Source organism: Equus quagga, chromosome 17 (genome assembly GCF_021613505.1).
Source record: "Equus quagga isolate Etosha38 chromosome 17, UCLA_HA_Equagga_1.0, whole genome shotgun sequence".
In the NCBI taxonomy this organism is placed as follows: Eukaryota; Metazoa; Chordata; class Mammalia; order Perissodactyla; family Equidae; genus Equus; species Equus quagga.
Window position 1 is genome coordinate 1,409,066 of NC_060283.1, and position 24,802 is coordinate 1,433,867.

Sequence of the window (24,802 nt, forward strand, 5' to 3'; positions counted from 1 at the left end):
TGGTGGTGATGGGGATGGTGGTGGTGGTGGGGATGGTGGTGGTGGGGATGGTGGTGGGGATGGTGGTGGTGGTGGTGGGGATGGTGGTGGTGGTGGTGGTGGTGGTGGTGGTGGTGGTGATGGGGATGGTGGTGGTGGTGGGGATGGTGGTGGTGGTGGTGGTGATGGGGATGGTGGTAGTGATGGTGGTGGTGGTGGTGGTGGCAGCGGCAATGGCAGCCAGCAGCCACGCGGAAGCTGGGAGGAGGTGTTGTGAGCAGCACCTTCTGCTGGGCGGCTCCCGGCTCCCTGCTGTGACCACAGCACGGTGCAGGGTAGATCCTTGGGAACGGCTGGGTGAGCGAGCACGAGCCAGCAGAGAAGCCCTGAGACCCACGCTCTGAGACCTCTAGCGGGTGCGGGCCACCAGGGCCACCACGTCCGTCAGCAGACAGCCCCGAGGCGGAGCAGAGCCATCCTTTCCAGCTCCGCTCCAAAGCCACATTCCTGGCTCCAGTCAAGGCTGCAGGACTCACTGGCCATGGGAGCTCGGGCTGTTCATGCCTCGGTCTCCCCTCTGTGAAATGGGGCAATAGCAGTGTCCCTGGGGCGGGATGAAGATGGTGCAGAGGGCTGAGCTCTGTGCCCAGCACCCAGTGACATTTGGTGGCTGTTAGCATCCAGGCCAGTCAGGAAGCCCAGGATAAGCAGGCCCATGATGAGGACGGCCTCTCTTTGACCCCAGCCTCCCCTGTGACTGACTGACACTTGGCACAGAAGTGTTTCCCACCCTTTTAATAATCTCCTCCTTTGTGAGGCTTTGTGGGGCCAAGGGGAAGGGAGGCTGGCACCTTGGAAGAATGAGAAAATGCTGCCTGCGTGGTCAGGGAGGGCTTCCTGGAGGGGGCCGTAGGTGGGCGGGGAGGAGGAGAAGAGGGAAAAGCAGAGGTCAGTACTGAGTGGTGGGTGCCACAGGAGGGCCGCTGCTGGGAGAAGGGGCGAGCCAAGATGTTGGAGCGAGCCCGGAGGCCACGGGAGCCGGGGCGGGTCGGAGCAGCTACCTGGCCCCACAGAAGAAGGCTGGCTGCAGGGCAGGTGGCCAGGGGGACAGCCAGAAGCTTCTGCAGCAGCACAGACACGCAGTGATGTCCGAGTCCAGGGCAGGACACGAGTGTGTCCTGGGCCGCCATAACAAAGCCCCCCAGACCGGGCGGCTTAAGTCACAGACATTGACTATCCCCCGGTCCTGGAGGCTGCATGTCCAAGGTCCAGGTGTGGGCAGGGCTGGTTCCCCCTGAGGCCTTTCTCCTTGGCGTGTAGATGCCGTCTCCTCCCTGTGTCCTGATCTCCTCTTCTTAGAAGGACCCCAGCACACTGGATTAGGGCCCACCCCAATGACCCCTTTTTTACCTTAATCACCTCTTGAAAGGCCCCGTGTCCAAATTGGTCACATCTGAGGTGCTGGGGGCCAGGACTCCAACATGTAACTTTGGGGCTGGGAAGACACAGCTCAAGCCCATCGCACCAGGGGTGGGAGGGGGGATGCAAGAGGCACAGCTCCCCCAGCCCTGACCGCCGCCCCCGCCCCCCATCCCTGGAATGTGTGCCTGGGAAATGCAGTGCAGCCACTGTGCTCTGGGGCCCCGCCTCACTGGCACCCATGTCCCTGGAGGGTGGGGATGTGCCATCCTGTCTGGTCTGGCACCCAGAGGTCACCCTCTCTCGGCTGTGGGTGGCTGCACCAGGCTGGCCTGGCTTAGGCACTGTGCCCTGTCGTTGCAGGCACCTCTCGGCCATGCTGAGCTCCACGGCCCAGGCCAGGCAGGCGCCGGCCCCAGGCCTCCTGCAGAGCGCCCGCTCCTGGTTCCTGCTCTGCGTGTTCCTGGCGTGTCAGCTGCTCATTAACTACATCCTCAAATAAGAACCCGTTGGAGGCAGCGTGGGCATCGTCGGCAGAACTCCGGCCAGCCCCGGCCCTCCCTCCCGAGCACCTAGCACTTTACGCCGGCCCCGGGGAAGCAGAGAAACCCGGCCAGCACACCCGCTGTGGACAGAGGGGCCCACGGCGGCAGGAGGGACCCCGGGGGGCTGCACGGGCTCCTCTTGGGGAGGCACTAACCTCTCATGCAGGGCCCTCCGCCCAGCGCCGGCCTTAATGCTAAAGCCAAATGCCGCTTTCGTCGTGCGCCCCTCTCCCTGGTCATCTCGCCTGTCATTCCTGGTCCACCTTCCACTTGCCAAACAAGACTGACGGAGACAAGGGAAGAGGGCCGCCCATTGTTGGAGAATCACCCCCCAGCAGGGGTGAGTGAGGGTTTGAGGAGCAGGCCGGGAGTCCCCAGGGTTCCCCAGGACCTCCTTGGTCCTGATGCACAGGCCTCTCCTTCCTCAGGCCCTGCCCACATCGCCCTGGAGAGGCCTCAGGTGGGCTCCGGTGGGCTCCAGGGGCAGGCTGGCGCTGCTCTGAGAGGGCATTTTGGGGTTTCATTCTGCCGTTGCGCTGTTTGGACAGGAGCCCGGCCTGTGACCTGCCCCACCTTCCACAGCCCGGACATCCCAAGATGGGGTGGGCACACCTGAGCACCGGTGTGCGAGGTCCAGCACTGGTGCACAGAGGGCGGCTCGGGGAGCCGTGGCGTCCCCCCAGGTCAGGGAGGCCTGGGTTGGACACGTGGCTCAGACTGATACACGGTCTTCCCATTTTACACTTTTTTAATAAACGCAATCGCAATATTTGAGGCAGGCTGCAAGCAGCGTCTGGCATCTAGCCTCGGTTCCCGTGTCAAATGCCGCCCCACCGTGTGTGTGTGTGCATGTGTGTACGTGTGTGTAAGCATCTGCACATACAGATACACACGGAGCCTTAAACCATGTTGTGCTGGTCCCGTCTGAGCTGAATGTCTCATCTTCCAGTTTTTGTATCCATGTTCTTGTCCTCCCCACCCCAAGTTGGGGACGTGTCTATGCTCCATACCTTGAAATAAACGGACACACACGTTGTGCGCTGTCTTCTTGGGGACTTCGGGAAACGTGAGGTGTCCTCCTAGGAGAGACTCAGCGCCAGCCAGCAGGGGGCCGTCTGGGGCGGGAGGTGCCTGAGGCCATGAGGCTGGAAAGGGGGGGTCTGGGGAGGATGGGGGTGCCGTTTGCAGGGAGCGTTGGGAAGCAGGCCCACCCTGTGGAGCGAGTGCCGAGAGGCGGGGGCTCCAGTCCGATGTTCAATGAGCCAGCGGAGGACACGGGCGGCACTGCCCACCAGGGCACTCCAGGGAGCTGGCGGGACTGGGTGGCCCCGAGGCCCATTTTGCCTGACCTCTTGGCCCCACTGAGGTCTCCCTCCCTGCCCTGTTGCCCCAGCGTGGCCTCTGCTTCCATTCCACTGTGGCCACTGGTCTCAGCGCTCACAGCCGTAGGGCCAGGGTGAGTGGGCCTGCCTTTGCTGGGACAGCCCAGGATGCCTCTGGAGGAGGGAGCAGGGGCAGCAGACCACAGACCCCACACACCCCGGCAAAGGAGCACTGTGGCCCACCCCTAACAGTGTGTGAAGTTTGATAAAAGAGGGCAAGAGATAGGCAAGCGGTATCCATGAGAGGGGGCCTGGGCCTCTCCACCTTGGCCCCCCAAGGCCCAGGGCAGGATGAAGCTGGGGCTAGGGTGAAGGAGGGGCAGGTGGTACTGCCATCCTAGCCGTCGTGCCTGCCTCAGGCAGACCGGACTCCCAGGACTGGACTGCCCCCCCAGAGGGCAGAGCCCCAAGACTGGCTTTGGACCCCCATGTGGAGGCCACCCCCTGCTGGAGAGTGGGCGCCCTCCGGGGGTAGTTTTCTGTATCTTGACAGCAGGGCAGGCTGCTCTGGACAGGAAGCCCCAGACCACTGCGTCTTGCACCCTGCACCCTGGGCCCTTTCTGAGCCAGACTGGTCCACCTGGGTACACCCTGACTCACCAGCTCCACCCCCTCCCCCTGCCCCCGAAGCCTGGGAATCCCCTGTAGAATTCTATTTGTCTTTGGTATGCCAAAAACTACTCTAAATCAACAAGGAAAAGAAAGCCAGGGTGCCAAGGGGACAGTTGGGCCAATGCCCAGATAGGTAGTTGCAAGGGCACCATGCAACACCTTGAAACAGTCACTACCTGGACATCATTTCTGGGTCCATCCAGCCAATGGTTGGGTGTCTAGACGCTGAGGATGATATTTTAGCAAGATGTGGGTGTCCAGAGCTGTGCCCCCACCCCCACTCAGTACTCCTCTTCCCAGTCCCAGGGTGACTCCGGGGCATCTGGGCGGGAAGAGGGTGTGGCAGAGTGCCAGACTGGACTGGAAGAGTGAGGCTCAGGAGGGGTCTGCATGGGAGGGGGTTGGCCTGTCCTCCAGCCCTGCCCTAGGGGACCCAGAGCCCAAAGAGGAAGTCTATGGGGAGTGATTCAGAGGAAATACAGCTTCTCAGGGGCAGGGGGACAGTCAGCAGTCAAACTGCACACGTCACCTCCTGGGCTAAACCACAGACAACTTCTAGGAGAAAGAACTTGTGTGGGAGCAACCTGGGCCCCGGGCAGGGCTGGGAGACTCAAGCAGCTGCCTGTCCCTCCTGGAGTGTGGGACCCCGGGGGGGGGGGGGCGTTGGAGGAGGTTTAGGAGATTAAGGGGGTAGGGCCCCCTGTTTCTGTGCCTGACCTGTAGCCTGTTCACCCACACGAAGGAAGGAGCTCCATCCTCTGAAGGAAAGGACCCGGAAGAGCCGTCTTCTCCCCCTGAATCCCTCTCATCCCCCCCCCCCCCCCCCCCCCCCCCTCCCCCCGCCCCAATCCCAACAAGATGCTGTGGGATGAGGGGGGAGGAGGGACAGACGCGGGGTTAAGGCTGGCCACCACGGCTGAAGCAGGAGCCGGGCGAATCTGGAAGAGGACAGGGGCAAGAAGGTTGGTGGCTGGTGGACGGGGAGTGGGGGTGGGGTGGGGAGGTGGAGGTGGGGGGAGTGGGGGGTGGGGAGTGGGGGAAGGGGGGGTGGGAGGAAGGGGGTGGGGAGATAGGGGTGGGGGCGGAGTCAGCGGCAAGGAGCCACTTTGGCAGCAGCTCAGCTGGGCTGGTGAGAAAACGCCTACTAAAGTTTGCAATAGGGGTGGAGCATTCCGGTGTTTCCTGCTGCCCAATGGCATCGCTCGGAGGTGACGCGGACGGCCCGAGGAGCATCAGAGGAGTATAAAAGCCTCGCTGGGGCCGAGGTCGGCCAGTGGGAGCGTCGCTGGCCGTCGCTCGAGGTGCTTACCGGCGTAGGACGCCATGGCGCGGAGAGCTGCGCTGGCGTTGCTGCTGCTCCGGGTGCAGGTGGGTGTGCGGCGGCGGGGCTCGGAGGCTGCGGCGGGGGCTCGGGAGAGGGAGGACCCTGAGAGAGAGCCGGGCAGGGCGCCGAGCCCGGGGCACGCGTGCACAGCGCGCCTGGCACGGGGCGGCACACTCGGACAGAGTCTGAGCCCCGGAGCAGGAGGGAAACCAGCCGTGTCCCGAGCGCCCCGATCCGGAGCAGGTCACGGCGGGGACTTGTCCCACCCCGGGCGGGGCCGAGCGCTCGGCATCTCTCTCCTGTCCTCGGCCGGCCGGGTAGCGCAGGGAGCGGCGGCGGCAGGGTCCCCGCGGCCACCCGTGTCCGGGATCTCCTGCAAGGCGCGATGGTGAACGCGGCGGGCTGAGCGGCGTGGTCAGCCCCGGGAGGCCGAGGCAGGGCCGTTCTTCCTCTGGACTTGGACGCGCGGCTCCGCTGTCACCCACGCCCGCGGGGTAGTAAGAGGCAGTTTTAATCGGGGGGATGTTTTAACAGCGTCGTTGGGGTATAACCGACCTTCAGGACACTGCGGACATTCAGAGTGACCAGCGGGGCTCTGTGACACACGCGCGCACTGGAGAAGCTGCCACCATCGGGAGCCAGACACATGCACGGCCCCCAGAAGCGTCCCGGGGCCGCTTTGAGACCCCCCCCCCCCCCCCCCCCCCCCCCCCGCCCCCAAGAGCCATCTCCCTAGAGACTGATCTGCAAACCTTTAGAAAACAGTTCAACGTGTTTGAAATGAGATATAAAGTGAAACAAGATCCCTAAGTGCTCAAGTGGGTGGGCTGACGAGCACCAGGACTTCAAACCAATTTCATTAAATCTGGATATTTGCATAAAAGTGATAACACGATTTGCCTATGAATATAGGGTTTGGAGAGAAATCAATCTGGATGTTTCAAACTTTTTCGGCGTCGTTGACTTCGGTTCTGTTTGCTTTCGATGAGATCGATTTCCCGTTCAATTGGAACAGCGTATTTGGCCTCACGCTTCCTAGACCGAAATGACTCCCCTTTGAGATGGAAGTTTTTAAAGGCCTGGAGAGAGGATGTACTAGAGCTGATGAAACGCGTCTGTCGATGTCCTCAGACACTGTCGTAGTCGTCCATGTCCCCCCGCCCCCGCGCGCCCGCGCCCCCCGCGCCCCCCCGCGCCCCCCCGCGCCCCCCCCCCCCCCCCCCCCCCGCCCCCCCGCGCCCCCGCCCGCCAGCACTCCCGGCCTCGCGCTGGTCCAGCCCTCTCGCCGTCCTGCGCATGCGCCCCCTCATCCCCACGTGACAGTCCGCGCTGCTCCTTAGACTCTGCCGCTTCCGGGTCCCGGCACAGTCAGCGTTGCGCTGGGAAATCACCGACCTGGCTCTTGGTAATTTTCGTTAGGCGGGGTGATCATTTTCAGGTCTTTCTCTCTCCTTGAGAGAAAAAGATTCGATGTCTCACTAAGGAGCAAGGAGAAGCGCGTCTTCCTTTGACACCTTAGGCTTTGCGGAATGGGCCCAACTGTATAAAATTTTAGGAATGATGTGAAAGTGTGGAATCATCGCTCTGTGAGAACAGTCACGAAATTAAACGTTACTCTGTCGAACTCTTTTCTAACTTTAATTCAAAAATAGAAATCATGTCTTCTAGAACATGAATTTTAAAAACGCACAGAAGCGAAAAGTGCTGTTTTCCAAGAAGTACGGGTTTTTTCCCTACTTTGTATCAACAGGAAATGATTTCCGTTCTCCTGTACTCACAGCTGCACTGGTATTGTGGTAGTTAATATACTGATTTTAATCAACAGTGGCTTCACTTTCAGCTGGACCCCTCACTAGTCTTCAAATTCCTCTTTCGTGGTTTTGCAAAACTTGGCTCCCATGCTGCGGCTTGAGGTGGACTCCTTCAGAAAGGAAGTCTGCCGTCAACTCGTCCTCATTCTGTCCCCTTCTTTCTAACTACACCCGTTTGTAGCTGTCTTTCTGGCAGAGTTCTTGCAGCTAGAACACAGCCTCTGTTCTCTCACACTGCGTGTGTATCCAGGCATCGACTAAGTAAAAACTGCGGGCTCCAAACCGTCTCCTTCATGGGAGCGTTGATACAGAGAGAGACGGTAGGGTGCTGAATCCTTGGGAATCCTCTTCAGCCAATCTTTTAGTTCTGTATTTGTTGTGTTGGCCAAAATTGTAATTTTACCTTTTATATCTATTTCCATATTTTCCATAATTTAGTCTATTTCCAATTGCGCATAGTTGAGTGCCGTTTTTCCAAAGCCTAAAAAGCTTCTCGAGAAATAGAACATGCTACACCTTGTAGTGTGTGATGCTGGGTGTCCACCCCCACACCAGTAGGTACCTCATTCATTACAATCTCTCCTGATTCTTCCTCAGCTGCAGTCAGTGGAGCGATCGATGATACATCTTCCTTTACTGGGCCAAACGCTTCATCTTTAATGTGGCCCCCTCCAGACTCCTTTGTCAGAGTTGCCCTTGTTACGGCATACAGCATTTTTTGACGAACGTGACAATGACCTGGAGACCACGCAATGAGTATCTGTTCATGTCCCCGAGCATTCTGAGAATCGAAGCTGGACAAATATAGCACAGTCGTTTGTCCTCCGACAGGGGTGAAACAGAGGAATCAGCATCCTCACCCCAGGGCTCGGAGGCTGACCACGTGAGCCAATCCCAGCTTCTCGTTTCCAATGGCTATTTTCAGAAGCCTGTCTTTTCCGTTTCTTGCTCTGGCAGATATCTTTGGTATCAGGTGTTGCTGGCCTCATAGGGTGAATTACGAAGTGTTCTCACCTTTCAATTTTTTAGGATTTTTTTCAGTTTTTTACATTGAGAAGGATGGATGTAAGTTCTTCTTTCAATGTTTGATAGAATTTACCAGAAAAGCCATCTAATCCAGGGCTTTTCTTTCTTGGGAGACGTTTTTGATTGCTGATTCAATGTCCTTGCTGGTTACAGGTGCGTTCAGATTTTCTATGTCTTCATGATTCGATCTTGGTAGGTTTCGTGTTTCTAGGAATTTGTCATTTCGTCTAGGTTCTCCAGTTTGTTGCTGTCCTATTGTTCACAGTACAGTCGGATAATCTTTTTTATGTCTGTGGAATCAATAGCGATTCCCCACTTTCCCACTTCTTTGTAGCGTAACCTATGGTCTCTCCTGGAGAGCATCCTGTGTCCACTACAGAAGAATCTTTATTCTGTCGTGGTCGGGTGGAGTGTTCTGCATGTATCTGTTCGATCGAGTGGTGGCCTATGCCGGGGGAGTCCTCTGTTTCCTTCCTCGTCTTCTGTCTGGTTCTTCTGTCCGTTATTGAGAGTGGACTGTTGAACCCTCCAGCTGTTACAGTAGACCCGTCTATTACTCCCTTCCATCCTGTCAATTTGGCTTTGCGAGTTCTGAAGGCCTGTTATTAGAGCATCACTGTTTATGACTGTTATATCTTCTAGCTATATTGACTGTTTCATCAATATAAGGTTTTCTCTGTCTCCTGAAAGAGTTTTTTATTTAAACCCTATTTTGTCTGATATTTGCATAGCTACTCCAGCTCTCTTTTGGTTGCTGTGTGCCTTGAATATCTTTGTTTATCTTTTCGCTTTCACCCTGTGTAAGGATTTGGATCTGAGGTGAGCCTGTTGTCGACAGCATTTAGTCGGGCCATTTTCTGCAATTCTGTCTCCCAGTCTTTGCCTTTTGACTGGAGAGTGTAATCCATTGACATTTTAAGTAATTGCCGTAAGGAGGACTTACCTCTGACATCGTGCTATCCGCTTTCTATGTCCCGAATGGCAGTTTTTGTCCCTCATTTTCTGCATCACGGCCTTCTTATGTGTTTAGTTTACTTTTTGTAGTGAAAAGTTTTAAATCCCTTCTCATTTCTTTTTGTTCATATCACTGTTTTCTTTGTAGTTATGTTAGAGATTACATTTAACATCCTACAGTTATTACACTCTGACTGGAATTTCTACCGGCTTAACACCAATGTCAGGGGCACGTTCTGAGAAATGCGTTGTCAGGCAATTTCATCAGTGTGAACATCACAGAGTGCATTCGCACGTCTCTATTTATTCCGTATTTTAATTACACGATATTGTCTAGGATACTCTCCGGAGGCCGGCAGCTTTGGGCATCCAGGTGCTCATGGCCACTCTCCCCCATCACTTTCTCTCCTGAAATCAAGCCCGAGAAGAGTCACCACGCAAATGCTGCCCCCCAACAATATTGTCGCATCCCCAGAGACCCTCTGGATGCTCACAGGCTGCAGCTCATTTCACTCGTGCTGCTGCCGCCGCCCCCATCCAGCAGCAATGCCATCGCCACCCCCAGGCTGCTGCTCTCTGCAGAGGGAACAGCAGGGTGGAGACCCGCTCGAGGGGCCCCTCTGACCAGCTCGGGACAATTCCATCTGTTCCTGTTTCTGCCATGTCTGGCCGAGCCCCTCCTCCTCCAGGACGCCTCTGCCCCTGTCCATTCCCCAGTGTGAGGGGGTGGCTGCTGTCTCACTTTCTGTGTTTCGCCAGCCCAGATGTTTCTTTGTTCTTCTTGGTGTTATTGTCACTGAATTCTTGCTACCCGTAAAAGCTGTGCATTGTAACACGTTCAGCCCCAGAAGATGGACTGAGAAATGTCTCATTTCATCACCCATAGAGCCAGTTGGTCTGTGGCGCTCCCCTGCCCCGGTCCAGCAGGCACAGCCTGAGGGCAGCGTTCAGGGCCCTCCACAGCGTGGTCGTCTTCTTTGCAGGCTGGGGCATGTATGGTGAGGAGCCCCAGCTCTCCAGTGAGCCGGGCTGGGACAGTGTCCTGGCCCAGTGCCGACCAGCCGGGACCTTGGGCTGGTGTCGTAAAGCCAGGCTTTAATAGCACCTGCCTCTCGGGGTGAACATTGACATTAATTGAGCTAGAACTTAGCGACGGCTGAGAAAGCGCCCACCACGTCAGAGGGGACATTAAATGTGGGCTGTTAGTAAACATTTCTTGTCCTTTTCCAGGTAAAGGTGACCACCGAGACCAACTTGGTTTCCAAGCAGAGCCAGGTGCCCCCTGGCCCTGAGTCCTGCGGGCCCGACGAGTACTGGTCTGCCGGCCACTGCTGCAAGCTCTGCCCTGCCGGTGAGTCCTGGCGGGATCCCACACGCGGGCCCTCGGTTCCCGTCCACGTCCCCCAGCTCTACCCCGCCCCGCAAAGAGGGTTTGTGTGTCTGTCTGTACCGAGTGGGCAGCAGTGGCCAGAAGCTCCTCCCGATCTGGGGTCTCCTATTCACCCACCCTATGATGGATGAGCCCCAGAACCCAGCTGAGGGCACAGGAAGTAAAGAGGGGGACCGGGAGGATTACCATCACTCCCTGGGCGCCTGCCGCAGAGGCCAGGGTCTCCTCTGGCAGGTGAGGAAGTCGGGCCCAGAGCGGTTAAGGGGCTTGCTCAAGGTCACACCACTTGTTAGTGGCTCAGCCCGGGCTCATCCATCCTAGTCCCGTCACACTCTGCCAGCAGCGGGCATGCGTCCCTATGTTGGGGGTCCCCAAGACCCACGTTGTCTGGAAGGACTTTCAGGATCCAGAAAAGCTGTGCCATTCACAGTTATGGTTGATTTTGGAAAGATTAAAATCAGTCAGTGTAAATAAAGATCAGGTAGGTAAGGACACTCTTACCAGGCCCCAGGCAGGACGGTCCGAGGTCTCTGAGGGCACCTCCCAGGAGGTTGTCAAGGGCTAGTCCTGAAGACCTTGGGGATGTGCAGAGTTCGAGCACCCCAAACCTGCTGAGTTAACCCTTCGCTGCACAGAGGGAGACTCCAAGATGGGTTCCCCAAGCCTTGGGCTCCGCCACCTCCCGAGAGACAAGCTCCCAGACAGGGCAGTGAGGGCATGGCGGGAGGCTGGGCACAGCCCTGCCTGGGAGATCGGCCTCCCAGGCCGCGGGTCCTCGCCTGCCAGGAGAGGAGAGCCAAGAACCTGGACCAGTCCTATTGGCAGCTCACCAGCCAGATGACTGGGGCACGTCCTCAGTTGCCCCCCCACCCCCACGCCACCAACGGCCTCTCCTCAGCTGTAAGAGCAGTAGTAACACTGAACCTCCTGGATCGTCAGGTTTTGAACACGGTGCCTTGGACAAGGGATGTCCACTTGGGGTCTGTCACCCACATGGACACTGCTCTGTGCCCCCAAAAGTTGCCCACTCATGGAAATGGCATTTAGGGAATGATTTTAAGATTATTCTTTAGGCTGAATCGTTTTTAAATTTCAAATCAGTCTATTTCAAGAAAGAAATGTATATCGCTGCTATCAATGAGAAATCGGTATCAATGATGGTAAAGCGACAGGAGCCATAAACCAAGCTTCAGAACAAGTGTTAGCTTCGTTCATTCCAGACCCACCGAAGACGTGTCAGCCATTCCATCACGCTTCCCTCTCCACGTCCCTTCAGATGCTTTCAGTCCTGTTTATGACAGAAGACAGCCAGACCTCAGGACCGTCTCCCCCCAGGTCTCTCTTCTCACGTGGACTTTGCATGTTACACGATTGTCAGCTTCTAGAAGTGGCCTTCAGGGCCTTTATAAAGAGCACAGCGCCATGAGTGGGCACCAGGCTTTGCGGGCCACATCACAGCCCAGCCAGTTCCCGAGGGCTGAGCATGGGAGGTGAGGGGGACGGTTCTGCCGTGGAAGGTGTGCTGGGTGGGCTTCCTGAGTCCTGCACCTGCACCCCCGCCATCTGCGGAGATCGACAAACCTCTGCACAGCCTCCTTCAGCCTCGCCCGAGCAGCCACATCCGTGAGGTCACACGTTCGCTGTGCTTGTCAATATTTCTGGCTATACAATAGAATAAACACAGATCTGTTAACATGAAAGGCAGTTCCCAGGGCCACCTAAATGCCTCTCACATGGCAGCGGTGGAGGCTAGCAGAGGGCTGATGAGGGAAAACCTGCCCTTAGCAAACTTGGCAAAGGAGACCCGAGCTGGCTGAGTGAAGTCTATGGATGTTGAATGGAACACGTGTCACATCTCCAGTCCCCTCAGAAGGAAGCTGGGCAGTGCTTGCACAGCAGGGCGTCGAGCCCTGAAGCTTCATGCACCCATCACTCGCTCTTGTCTCCCATTGGGGCAGTTGGGTGGCGAGCCCGGGCTGGGCAGGCAGAGAGCGGGGCTGTTGTCCCAGTCCTTCCACTGACCTTGGACAAGGTGCTCGTCATCTGTATCTGAGGGCTCAGAGGGGCTCGGGCCCCCTGTCGTGCCCCCAGCATAGCTGTCTAGGGGAGCAAATGCAGGACAGGTGACCAGAGCCCTCGGAGGCAGGAGCCATGGCAGTTTGGCGCTTATCATCTCCAAGGGGTCATAACAATCCAGAGATTATTTTGATCTAAAACCCCAAGACATAAGCATCTGTATTTGCTCATTGGAGAGGCAAGCCCCCAGGGGCTGGGAGGGAGGCTGCACAGCCCGGGACCCCAGGTGTGCCCTGGTGCGGGATCTGACCACAGCACCGATCTCCTCCACAGGCTCATTTGTCGAGGAACACTGCAGGAGCCACCACACCCGTGGGAAGTGTACGCCGTGTGACAGAGGGACCTTCACGGCACACGCCAACGGCCTGGATTCCTGCAACGTGTGTGCCACCTGCTCTGAGAGTGAGTCTGCGGCCACAGGCACCTTTCTTGACCTTGAAACCCCTGACCTGGCAGTGACCAGGCCCGGAACGTTCCCTAAAGAAGTCATTAACGTTGAGCCTAAATATTTCCCCACAATGATGTTTGCAGCTTAGCCATGATGATTCAGGAAAACTCAGATGCATATTAACCGAGCATTTGGGTAGAGGAGAGACGGTGCGGTCACAAAGCCCAGAGCTAGGCAAGTGCTGGAAAGAAGTAGCTGGAGAACCTTGATTGGTATAAAAAACTGTTCCCCGTGTATTGTGAGAGTAAGAAAAAAGTGACGAAAACTGTGATTACGCTCTGATTCAAACTTCTAAGCAGTTTTTTTTTCACTTTTAATCATTTTCTTCACATTGCAAATTAGTAAATTCAGTCTAGAAAACTTAAGACATGCACTCAGCAAACTCATCATATAAAAGTCACCCCTCAAGAAAGAAGCAATTTTTTATTATGAAAATTGTCAAACTTGGAGAAGAGTTGAAAGAATAGAGTCTCCAACCGAAGATTAAACAATCCCTGTGTTTTCCCACATTTGTTCGTGGGGGTGTCTGCGTGTGCCTGCGGATGAACCGTTTCCAAGTGCGCTGCAGAAGTCATAGTGTTTCACCCCAGAACACTGCAGCGTGCATTTCCTGAGAATCAAGACATTCCTTTCCGGAACCATGCGCTGGGACCGCATCCTGGAGATGAAGCGTAATTCCCCAATATGATCTAGCCTCCGGTCCATATCCAAATCTACCGTGATCCGGTTTTCATGAAAATCTCCCCTATTCTCCATCAGCAGAGAACAGGACGAGAACTCGGCCCCCACGGGGCCCCACAGTCCTTAGCCCGTAAGGTTTAGCTGAGGCTAGATTTTTCTGTCACACAGTCAGACGATGGGTACCTAACCTCAGAGCTACACCACATGTGACGTCTAGAACTTTGGGTTTCCTGTTGGCCCCGATTCCATAAACAAGGTTAAAAGGAGAACCACCCAATGGGAAAAACATTGACATTTTCTCTGTAAGCCACCGAGGGTGACAATGCCAATTCAGAGGAGAAGCCTGGCAAGTTAGTTTAAGGAAAGGAAGCAGTCTGAGCGGAGGGCCCCTTGAAGTGAGTGAGAAGGTGTTCAAATTCCCTGGGGGCCGGCCTGGTGGTGTGGTGGTTAAGTTCAGCGAACTCCACTTCGGCAGCCCAGGTTCACAGGTTTGGATCCCAGGTACAGACCTACACTACTCGTCAGCCATGCTGTGGCCCCAACTCACAGGCAAGATAGAGAAAGATTGGCACAGATGTTAACTCAGGGCTAATCTTCCTCATGGAAAAGAAAAGAAAAGAAAAGATTCCCTAGGAGCCTGATGGAGCAAATGAAAACATGAGTTAAGTACGGACAGGCCGCCGGAGATGGCTAGCCATGTGGCCAGGCCATGGAGAAGGCGGTGGCAGGGAGCGGCCTGTGCCTTGGCAGTGGGGTAGACATGTTGGACAGAGGCCTGTGAGGGCACGGTGAAGCTGTGGTTCAGAATTTATCAGTGCAAACCTTTTGAGCCTGCACCTCAGTTCTAGGCATTTGCTGTGGGAGACGGGGGTGTGAAGACGTGGTCAGGGTATCCCCTCAGTGTTCCCGGTGTTCACTGCCACTTGGGGCCATCTCCGGGCTTCCACGTGGCCGGCTGAGTTCCTTCCGCACACTGGGCTTCCGTTCCGGATGGCGATGTGGGTCCACGGGTCCGCCCGAGGACACGCTGCCTCCCTGTGCACTGACCCGCTCTTCCCTGAACCGCAGATGAAGAAATGGTGGCGGAGTGCACTTCCACCCGAGACCGGACATGCCAGTGCCAAACGGGCCGTTTCTACCGCCCCCCGGGGGGCTTGGAATTCTGCAGTCGGTGCAGCACGTAGGTGACACTCTGCGCGGGTGCCTCGGGGGGTCAGCGGTGGCCCTGGGCTCGTGTGGGGTTATTCTTGAGGGGCTGAGAACCAGCAGGACGTGTGACCATCGACCAGGTGAGCACAGCCCTGCTCCAGCGCAGAGACCTTCCTGGCTCCAGCCGAGTGGTTCTCTTTTCTCTTTTCTTATCTCTCGAGGCCCGGAGAAACATGCCAAGTTTCAGGTTATTTCTTATTTGGACAGATTCTACTTTACATAGTTCTTTTCTCCTCTTTAGAGGTTCCCTGTTGCCATTCCCTGTCTTGATGCATCACTTTCTTTTTCACACCTCGCTTTTTCTGAGCTCTCCATCTGCCTCTCTGCCCATCGTCTCTGCCCTGTATCCCGCAGTCCCCAGATGGACTCGCTGCCCTGAAGGTCTGCTCCCAGCAGCCAGGGCGGGACCTCCCGTCCCCACTCTCCTGGGTTCTGTGCACCGCCCCCTGTGCCCCGGCTTGGTCTGCTCCTTCATTTTGCTGGAGCACATCCTCATATCACACCCTAGGAAAGGATGCAGGACGTACACTCTGGATCGTTGCCCTTTCAAAGGGCTTTTTCCTTCCCTCACGTTCTGTGGACCGGCTGTGGGCAGGGTGGGAACGCACCCCCTCAGAATTCTGGAGGCATCACAGTGGCGTCCTCTGGCATCCGAGCTGCTGACCAGGGCTCACTCCGGGGCCCAGGACTTGCCTGCCCACCATCTCCGAGGCTGCGTTCAGTCAAAAGAAAGCAAAGCCACAGGCTGGACAGGGCTTTCTCTTCCTTTAAGGATGGCTGAGGCGGAGACGTCTCCAGTGTTTTCTGCTTTGTGATTCTGGACTAGACCTCATTCATTCCCAGAAGAGGGTGGCGAACCCCGGGTGATGGTGGAAAGCATGGGGCTGATGAAACGCCCTTAGGGACGTCTGTGGTTGTCACCCTTCAGTGCAGTGCAGAGGGCTCTGAGTCTGTGAGGCACATTAGTGAGTAAATACTTCCTCCTGGGCCTGAACAAACCTGCCTGTCACTTCAGAACCATGAAACGCATGAGAGGGGACGCTGAGCTGAGACCCGCAGCAACTAGGAAGGGACCTAAGTTACTGAGCCTCTGCTCGAAGCAAGACAGAGGCCTTTCCTTCAGTCCGCGTGCCTACCAACCAGGCCATCGGTCTCCATAGAGGAGGAAAATAAGGACACCTTCCTCTCGGTCCAAGTGACAGCAAGGATATCGGAGGAGCTGGTGCAGGGCGGGGAGAGCGTGTGGCTCTCTGTGTGGCCAGGACCCTTTGTGGGGTCTCTGACCACAGCATGCAGTGCTCCCCAAATGCCGGCTGGGGGTGTGTCCCGTCCGCCTGCCAGGCCCCTTCTGGGCCCAGGGAGATGACGTGCTGATGGCGACATGGACCTGGGTGCCGGTGGCCCTGGGCATTCATGGGGGAGGAACACTGAGGGCGCCTCTCTCCCCCAGGTGTCCTAGAGGGAGCGTGGTCCTCCAGAAATGCAACGCTACAGCAGACACGGTGTGCGGCTTGGCCGGTCCAGGTAAGACAGCTGTTTTTTAAAAGTACATGTATTGTTTAAGATGAAATTAACATACTATGAAATCACCCATTTTAAAGTGAACAATTTAGTGCCAGTTAGGACCACCGCCTCTATCTAGTTCCAAAACATGGACGTGCCCCCAAAAGGACTCTGTACCCATGACACAGTAGCGCCCCTTCTCTCCTTCCCTCAGCCCCTGGCAAACACTCACCTGCCTTCTGTCTCTAGACACACCTTTTAAAAATCGCAGGGGGCAGGCCCCTTGGCTAAGTGGTTAAGTTCCCACACTCCGCTTCAGCAGCCAGGGGGAAAGAGGAAGATTGGCAACAGATGTTAGCTCAGGGCCAATCTTCCTCACCAAAATGCATACCAAAAATATTGCCTATGAGTAGAATATACAACTATGGGCTGGGAGCTTTTGGGGGAAGAAGAAGAAGAAGAAGAAAAAAGATTGGCAACAGATGTTGGCTCAGGTGCCAATCTTCAGAAAAAAGAAAAAGTTGTGTGGCTTGGTGGTGGTGGCGGTTGAGTTGTAGGAGTTCTTTACCCTTTCTCAGGTCCGTGATTTGCAAATAGTTTCTCCCACTGTGTGGGTTGTCTCTTCACTCTGTTGGCTGTGCATTCTTCGAAGCACAGATGTTTTCTATTTTGATTGTCTCGTTTGTGTACTTTTCTTCTGTTGCCTGTGCCTTTGGTGGCATGTCCATGAAATCATTGCCCGATGCAGTCTCATGAGGCTTTTCCCTTATGTTTTCTTCAAATAGTTTCTTTCTTAGAGTTTTAGCTCTCGTGTTTGGGTCTTGGATCCATTTTGAGTTAATTTTCATGTATGGTGCGAGGTCCAGCTTCGTTCTCTGCGTGTGGAAGTCTGCTTCCCCAACCCCATTTACTGAAAAACTGTCCTTCCCGTAGCATGGTCTTGGCTCAAGGGCTTGTTATTAAAAAAGAATTAAGTCTATTAGCAGGAATGACTAAGAAAATGCAATATATTCCAATATATGCATATCAGAATAGTATTTAGCCATGAAAAGGAATGAGGTGCTGTCACATGCTACATTGTGCTGAGTGAAAGAAGCCAGACACAAAAGACCACGTGTCATATAATCCATTTGTATGAAACGTCCAGAAGAGGCAAACGTATAGACAGAAGGCAGAACTGTGCACTTAAAATGGTTAACGGTCAATTTTCTGTGATGCATATTTCGCTACAATTTAAAAACAAGCAAATAAACCCTTGAGGGAAACGTGCTTCCTCTCATCCCTGGAGGGCCGAGGCATTGGAAAGCCAGGTGTTATGTGACCCCCTTGGGCCTCTGTTCTTAGGTCTGTGTCCAAGGGAGGGACACACGTGGCTGTCCTGTGGGCTGGAGGCCGATGGGTTCCCCAGAGGTCTAGGGAAAAGCCCGTTTCTCCTTTGCTCTCACACTACTTCTGATACCAGATTTGTGGGGTCTTCCCCACACTGACCAATTCTCCGACACTAGCTGGGGTCTTGCAGTTCAGTTCATTCTGAAACTAAGCAGAGATAGCCCAGAGCCCCCCAGGTGAAGGGCTCAGTCCCACAAGATGGCCCCCCACTTCAGATGCCAATTGCAAGTAGTGGGTCCCCAAGTTGCGCGTGACTTCTGTCCGACTGGGCTACGAATCAGAGGTTCCCACCACCCCCTCCTTGGCTTTGGTCATTCCTAAAGCAGCTCCCGGAACTCTGGGAAACCCTTGCTTAGACTCAGTGGTTATTCTGAAAGATGTGGCAAAGGATGCCCGTGCACAGCCAGGTGAAGAAGTGCACCGGCTGAGGGTCAGAAGGGTCCTGAGCCCAGGAGCTTCCTTCCCCATGGATGCGGGGGCACCACCCTCCTGTGTTCAGCGACTCGGGAGCTCCCCAAACGCCACGCCTTTGGGAATCTTATGGAGGCTTCCTTGCGTGGGCATGATGGGTCATCCTCTCCCTGGAGGATGGCGGGTGGGGCTGAAAGTTCCAACTTCTAATCAGGCTTGGCCCTTCTGGTGCCCAGCCCCTGTCCAGGAGCCACCCAGAGTCGTCGCTTCATTGGAAGCCAAGATGTTCCCATCACTCGGGGAATTACAAGCTTTTAGGAGCTCTGTGTCGGGAACTGGGGTCAAAGACCAAATATTCACAGGAACCGGGGACAGAGACTGAGGCACACATTTCTTAATATTGCAGCCTAGGACTTTCAGTGCCTCACTGGCCACCAGAGGCACGGCCTGGCTCTGCCCAGCCGTGCCGGCCGAGCTGTCCAGATGCCTGTCCCCTAAGGGGACTGTCCCGAGGTGGCAGGCGGGCACAGGACCTCCCCTGAGGGGGTGGCATGAGAGCACCCTTGCCCCAGACTCCCGTGTGGCAGAATGGATCTTGCAGGCCCATCGGAGACCTGCCACTGCACACACCCTGGGAAGGGGTCACGACTCCCTGCCCTCAGCCGTGCCAGCCTGGGGCTGCCTCTCCTCCCCACCCCCACCACGTGCTGGGCCCAGCCTCCAGGAAAGGCCAGGCCAGGCCAGGGGAGGCCTGCTCACGGGGCCTCTTTGCTGGGTTGCGCAAGGTCTGCCGGGCCAGCCAGCAGAGATGTTTGTTTGTTGTTTTTTTCCCCAGTTTTGCTGAGATATAATTGACATAGTGCCATGTAAGTGTCAGGCATACAGCATCCTAACTTGGCGTGCATATATCGTGAAATGATCAGCACAGCAAGTTTAGTTCACATCCATCGTCTCATATGGATAGCACAGTAAAGAAAAAGAGGAAAACAAATGTTTTTTTCCTTGTGATGAGAACTCTTAGGATCTACTGTGTAAACAACGTTCAAATATCCCGCACGGCACTGTTAACCATACTCGGCATGCTGCCCGTTGCATCCTGGGACTTAGGATGTTATAGGTGGAAATTTGTACCTCTTGACCCCCTTCATCCGTTTCCACCACCCCCACCCCCTGCCTCTGGGAACCACAAGTCTGATCTCTTTTTCTGTGAGTTTGGATTTCTTGGTTTCTGTTTTGTGTTTTGGATTTGACATATGAGTGAGATCATACGGTGTTCGTCTTTCTCTGGCTGACTGAATTCACTCAGCATAGTGCCCTCAAGCTCCATCCATATGGCAAATGGCAGGATGCTCTTTTTTATGGCTGAGTAATATTCCACTATATGTATAGACCACATCTTTTTTACCCACGCACCTGTCGACGCACGCCTAGGTTTGTTTCCATGTCACGGCTGTTGCGAATAATGCCGTGGCAGGGCAGGGTGCGGGGCGCGGGGTGTGCAAATCTCTCTTCAGCATAGTATTTTTGTTTCCTTCAGGTACATTCCCTTAAGTGGAATTGCTGGATGTGTTCATTTGTTCTCTATCCTGTGGTTGCTGGGAAAATAGGTCAGTTGACCTTCCGGAGACATTTTCTCTTTCTCTGTTTTAGGCGGGAGACACCGGTGGTGTGTGATTGGAAGCTTTCTAACTTCCCTGGTTATTATGATCGTCACCTATATTTATGCTCGAAAACGAGAAGAAAAAGGATGCTTGGGTGCGTGCCATCGTCTCGCTGTCGGTATGAAGTGTTGACATGAGAACCACCGGACACAGCGAGCGCCAGCCTGGGCTGGGGGGCAGCTCCTGGGGGCCCCTGGTCCTCATGAGCTGAGGCTCCTCGTAACCCGGGGCATCGGCCTGGGGTGATTACAATGCTGTTGGCGGCTGAGTGCCCACCTCTGAGGCTGCGGGACGGGCTTGGGTAGATTACAGGGTCCCCAAGCCATCTTGGTGACAGAGTCCCGGGTCAGCCTTAGAGGCAGACCTGGGCTCAGGGCAGGGTGTGTCCACAGGCTCGGTGGGAAGAGCAAGTGTGGGGCTAAGAGGTGGTGCTCTTGGTGCAGAGAGCCACAGGCCTCTTGGAAGGTCCCAGAAATTGTGGAACCGGATAATGTGGGAAGTGGGGCACAGCCAGGCTTGCTACTGCTGCTTCCTGGCCTGGAGCCGGGTGCAGGTGCTGCCCCAGCCGCAGCATCACAGGGTATGATCTCCTGCCACCGTTAACCACTCTGCTGTCTGTCTTCACAGGATACAGTGACGGAGGAGAGAGCATGGTGAGTGCAGCCACGGCCACAGGCGGCGTGAAGTGTGGCCCTGTCGCAGCCTCCCCGTGAGGGGCAGCCAGCCCCCAAGTCGGGAGGTGGCCGGGCCGGCTCCAGGAGGCCCTGTCCTTGCCTGAGTATTAGCTCAGTGATTATTCTGTGGCCAAGAGGGAGCCAAGGGCCCTGAGCTGGAGGAGCTTCAGGCTCTGGAGGATTCGGTTCACAATGGGGAAACTGAGGCACCAAAAGGGCCTCAAGGCATCTTGCCCAAGGCCAGCCGAGCCGGCGGTCAGGGCAGAGCTGAGACCAGAGTTGGTGCCACCTTAGGTTGCTCGGCCCCTGTCCTCCCCGGGGCTCGTGTGCTGAATCACCCATCTCCAACCATGTTCTTCTTGGTTTAGTTGCCTGAGAACTCAGTCCCTGGCACACCACTAAATGGGAACCCAGATGCAGAATCTCCATTTCCCACGATGGCAGACCATAGCCTGTGTAACGACAGCCTAGACATCGTGTCGGGGGCCTCAACCCCCACCAGGACCCCGGAGAACCCAGTGGATGTCTGTGGCCCGCAGCTTGTGGCAGGGGAACGAAGTCGGGCACCAGAGCAGTCACCGCAAGCTGGCCCTTCTGTGTCCCTCTGGGGCCGAGGGTCCCGCTGAGATCCTGACAGATCTGGAACAGGTAGGCGGTCATTTGTGAGTGAGTCTGAAAAATAATAGTAACAACATCGCCCCTCCCAGCCAAGCCCCTCGCCCAGCATTATTTTAGTCACCAGAGCGTCCTGTGGGGGGGACCAGTACCCCGATCTCAGGTGAGGACCCTGAGCACAGAGAGGTCACCTGTGCCGGCCCCACCCACCACTGGTCAGCGCCAGAGCTGGTCCTGGACCAGGTGTGCACTTGCCCTCCTCTCACAGCACAGCGCACCCTGGCACTCGGCCAGTCCTCCAGGAGACATCGCCCATAGGGCTGGGGGTACAAAGGAGGAGTGTCAGTTTCCCATGGCTGCTGTCAAAAATGACTACAAAGTGAGTGGCTTAAAACCATGGGAATTCATTCATGGTGTGGAGCCCAGAAGTCCAAGATCAAGGTGTCACAGGGCCGTGCTCCCTCCAGAGCCTGAGGGAGTGTCCGTCTTCCCATCTGTCAGCTTCTGACGGTGGCTGGCAGTCCTCAGCTTCCAGATGCATCACGCCGCTCTCTGTCTCCATGGACACACAGCCTCCTCCTCTCTGTGTGTCTCTCTCCTCCTTATGAGGACACTGTCACTTGGAGTTAGGGCCCACCCTACTCCAGTGTGACCTCACCTTAACTGATTACATACGCAAAGGCCCTGTTTCCAGCTGCAGTCACATTGTGAGGTTCCGGTGGACGTGAATTTTGGGGAAACACTCTTCAACCCAGTACAGGAGTCTTTGCAGATGTGGGGACCACGGAATAGGGTCCTCCAGGAGAAAGAAAAACTGGTTATGTGGGCAGAGAGGGAGGGCCAGTGCAGGTAGAGGGAGCTGGCTGTGCAGGCCTTGGAGGGCTGCAAGGAGATGCGCTTGGGGATGGATCTATCAACAAGATGGGCCCTCAGGGAGCAGGGTGAAGGGAGCCCATGGTGCCGGACACAGGGCCTTAGACGTTAGCCCTCCATGGGGGACCCCCTGTGGGAGCCCAGAGAGTGCAGGGTGGCTGTGAGTCTGGGACCCATCGGCCCATCTGTGATTCTGGGCTGTGATTCTCAGCCTTAGATTTCTGGGCTGGGGTCTTTTCATAGCAGATGGCTTCTGAAAAAAACCCATGTTTTCTTTCTTTCAGTCTTAGGATTCTGGGATGAGAACATTCCCACTCTTGTCAAGCACTTGCAACTCTGGGCATGAAGCCAACCAGAGTTTGGAGGAGAGGCTTCCCATTCGGGGAACCGGTCGGGCTTTTTTAGAAGCTCGATTTCCTGCGTTTCTTTTCATTTTGTTTTGCTATCAGGGCCGACTCTGGGGCCTATCCTGCGGGAAATAAAGCAGGAAAAAAAAAAAAGACTGGCAACAGTTGTTAGCCTAGGTGCCAATCTAAAAAAAAAAAGAAAATTTTCGTTTTGCTATAAAGTCCAAACAACTTCTAGGGCCAGTGTAATGGGTCAGAAATATGCTGTTTGTGAGTGTTACTCCCTACAGAAAGGTCATAAACGCTCTCTTATGTGCCTCGGTTTCTCCCTCGGGCAGTCTAGCACCTCAGTGGGGCCTCAGAGCGTGAGTGACCAACCCTTATGTGCACTTTCCTGAACCAGCCGTCATAAATTACTGTGAATGATGGTGGCGTTCCCTATGGGGCCGCTGCACGTCGAGGGGCATTCGATCCTCCAGCCCTCCTGCTGAGGCCCTCAGTTGCCTGAGAACGCCTCTCAGCCTGGAGGAGCAGTGTCCCTTTTCTTCAGAGCTGAACACGTTCAGACTCTCATTTCTTTATCAAGCAGTTTGTTCAGACTTGATAAACACAATTCTTTCCAATTTAAAGCTAAATTAAACAGGTCAGCCTGCGCCATTCACTCCAAAGTTCCCACTAGGCTCCCCTGGCCTAGGCATTCCCTCAGGGTTCTCACCGAGGGTGTGTCCTGGGGCCCCTAAGACACCTAGTCTTAAGGTTTGAAACATCTCATATAACCTCTTGGACCATCAACCTGAAATAGGGACGTCCGGGTTTCAGGAGAACGCTCCAGGGTCACCTGAAGCAGTGATCCAGGGGGCTCAATGGGCCCCTGTTGGTACCGAATGCCAGTTCAGTGTAGATTCCGGGTGTTCTCCGGTGGGTTTCTCTGAAATCCTGCTGTGATCACGCCAAGAAATGTCAACGAAAATAATCCATAGCCGATGTATAAAGGAAAATTGGGCTGAGTTTATTGTGAGCCAGATCTGAGGATTAGCTTAGCCCTGGGCCTTCCTTCTCTAAGGAAGGGCGCCCAAGAAGAGGGAGTGTACAGAGTGGTTCTGTACCGTCAAAGAGCATCTATCACATATGATTGACAGTTACCTTTCACAAGAGTCTCGGGATTGCCCTGTGAGCACAGCTATTCACACAGCAGGTAGTAGGTCAGCTGTCTCGGTGGACACAGCAGGTAGCCCGACTTTTGTCTCAATGTGGGTGGTCACTGGCTGGGCACAGCAAACAATTTCTAGCCTAGGGAGAGATGCTCATCCTTAAGGAAATGCCAATGTGGGGGTAGTTGCACCTTTATCTTAAGGCCATTTGTTCTTGTCTTTGGGACACAGCAAATGCTTAAAGCAGGCATACAGTGCATGCTCAACGGCCATATTAGGACCTTTTGGGGAAAAAAACAATGTCAGGCTGAAGTAGGTTTAGACCAAATGGCTTCCTCACAGACTCCAACAGATCCTATTGTTAGCCATTTGTTTATCAATCCAAAGGAAACCAAATCACTACCTCTGAGAGACATCTGCTCTCCCATGCTCATTGCAGCGTTATTCACAATAGCCAAGACATGAAGACGACCTCAGGGACCTTCAACAGACAAGAGGATAAAGAAAATGTGAGAGAGAGAGAGACAGACAGTGGAATACTATTCAGCCATAAAAAAGGAAGTCCTGGCATTTGCAACAACATGGATACACTTGGGTGCATTATGCTAGGTGAAATAATTCAGACAGAGAAAAAATACTGTATGATATCACTTATATGTCGAATCTTAAAGAAATGAACTCATAGAAACAGAATTGAATGGTGCCTGCCAGAGGAAGGGGTGGGGGAGGGGGGAAATGAGTAAAGGGGTCAAAAAGTACAAGGTATCTTTATTTATAAGTTCTGGGATTCTAATGCACAGTGTGCTTAATATAGTCAATTTTGTATATTTACATATAAATTTTGTATATTTAATATCGCCCTTTTGTATATTTCAAAGATGTACATAATCAAATGTACATGTTGTACATCTGAAAGTAATACAATGCTGTATGTCAATTATATGCCAATAAAACTGAAAGAAAAAAGAAAACTTTTAAAAAGAGCTTCTGCGATGGAACACTTTCCACTCGGTGCTTTGATATCGATTTCCAGTGAAGTCACTGCCCCCTGGAGTTCCTGAGAAAAACGACTGAGTGTGAACAAGACCCCCTGCTCAGAGTTAGCATGCTGAGCGAGAAATGGCAGAAATCAGTACATCTGAGTCATATGCAGATACGGATTAATCAAGGCATTATTAACTCAGAAATATCAAAGTTCCTCATTACTCGAATTTAACTGAGCCAAAAGGTGTTTGTATTACAAAAACTTTGCCCCCTGAAAGGAAGAACTTTTTAGGAGGAAAATGCTTCTATCATTCTGTTCCTAGCATTAGCATTCGCTA

The 24,802-nt window shown here is 54.6% G+C and overlaps 2 protein-coding genes across 7 annotated transcripts in view; both read left to right on the plus strand.

Moving 5' to 3' along the window:
- Window positions 1–2,977, plus strand: part of OSBPL5 (oxysterol binding protein like 5) — a 72,914-nt gene extending 69,937 nt beyond the window's left edge. For all 4 annotated transcript variants that reach the window (XM_046643790.1, XM_046643788.1, XM_046643791.1 and 1 more), the window contains one exon: window positions 1,762–2,977. In XM_046643790.1, coding sequence (XP_046499746.1) covers window positions 1,762–1,900 — 139 coding nt within the window. In that variant the 3' untranslated portion in view covers window positions 1,901–2,977. The remainder of the gene's footprint in view (window positions 1–1,761) is intronic.
- Window positions 2,978–5,151: 2,174 nt separating this feature from the next.
- LOC124229636 (tumor necrosis factor receptor superfamily member 22-like) lies at window positions 5,152–24,095 on the plus strand. 3 transcript variants are annotated; one of them, XM_046644984.1, is made up of 9 exons: window positions 5,152–5,305; window positions 10,283–10,403; window positions 12,792–12,920; window positions 14,716–14,827; window positions 16,307–16,380; window positions 19,810–19,938; window positions 20,448–20,473; window positions 20,863–21,142; window positions 23,920–24,095. In XM_046644984.1, the coding sequence occupies exons 1-8, from the start codon at window positions 5,261–5,263 to the stop codon at window positions 21,118–21,120; spliced, it is 894 nt and encodes a 297-aa protein (XP_046500940.1). In that variant the 5' UTR covers window positions 5,152–5,260; the 3' UTR covers window positions 21,121–21,142; window positions 23,920–24,095. The 3 variants fall into 3 exon arrangements, with proteins under 3 accessions (XP_046500940.1, XP_046500939.1, XP_046500941.1); XM_046644983.1 differs by having other exon boundaries at window positions 5,153–5,305; window positions 22,267–24,095; XM_046644985.1 differs by having other exon boundaries at window positions 5,165–5,305; window positions 19,810–19,914; window positions 22,267–24,095.
- Window positions 24,096–24,802: the final 707 nt, after the last annotated feature.

Excerpts from the sequence above, each read along its gene's own strand:
- LOC124229636 (XM_046644984.1), top strand. The coding sequence starts at position 5,261 with ATGGCGCGGAGAGCTGCGCTGGCGTTGCTGCTGCTCCGGGTGCAG. Across the intron at positions 5,306-10,282 it reads TGCTGCTGCTCCGGGTGCAG|GTAAAGGTGACCACCGAGAC; the intron begins GTGGGTGTGCGG and ends GTCCTTTTCCAG. Across the intron at positions 10,404-12,791 it reads CTGCAAGCTCTGCCCTGCCG|GCTCATTTGTCGAGGAACAC; the intron begins GTGAGTCCTGGC and ends TCTCCTCCACAG.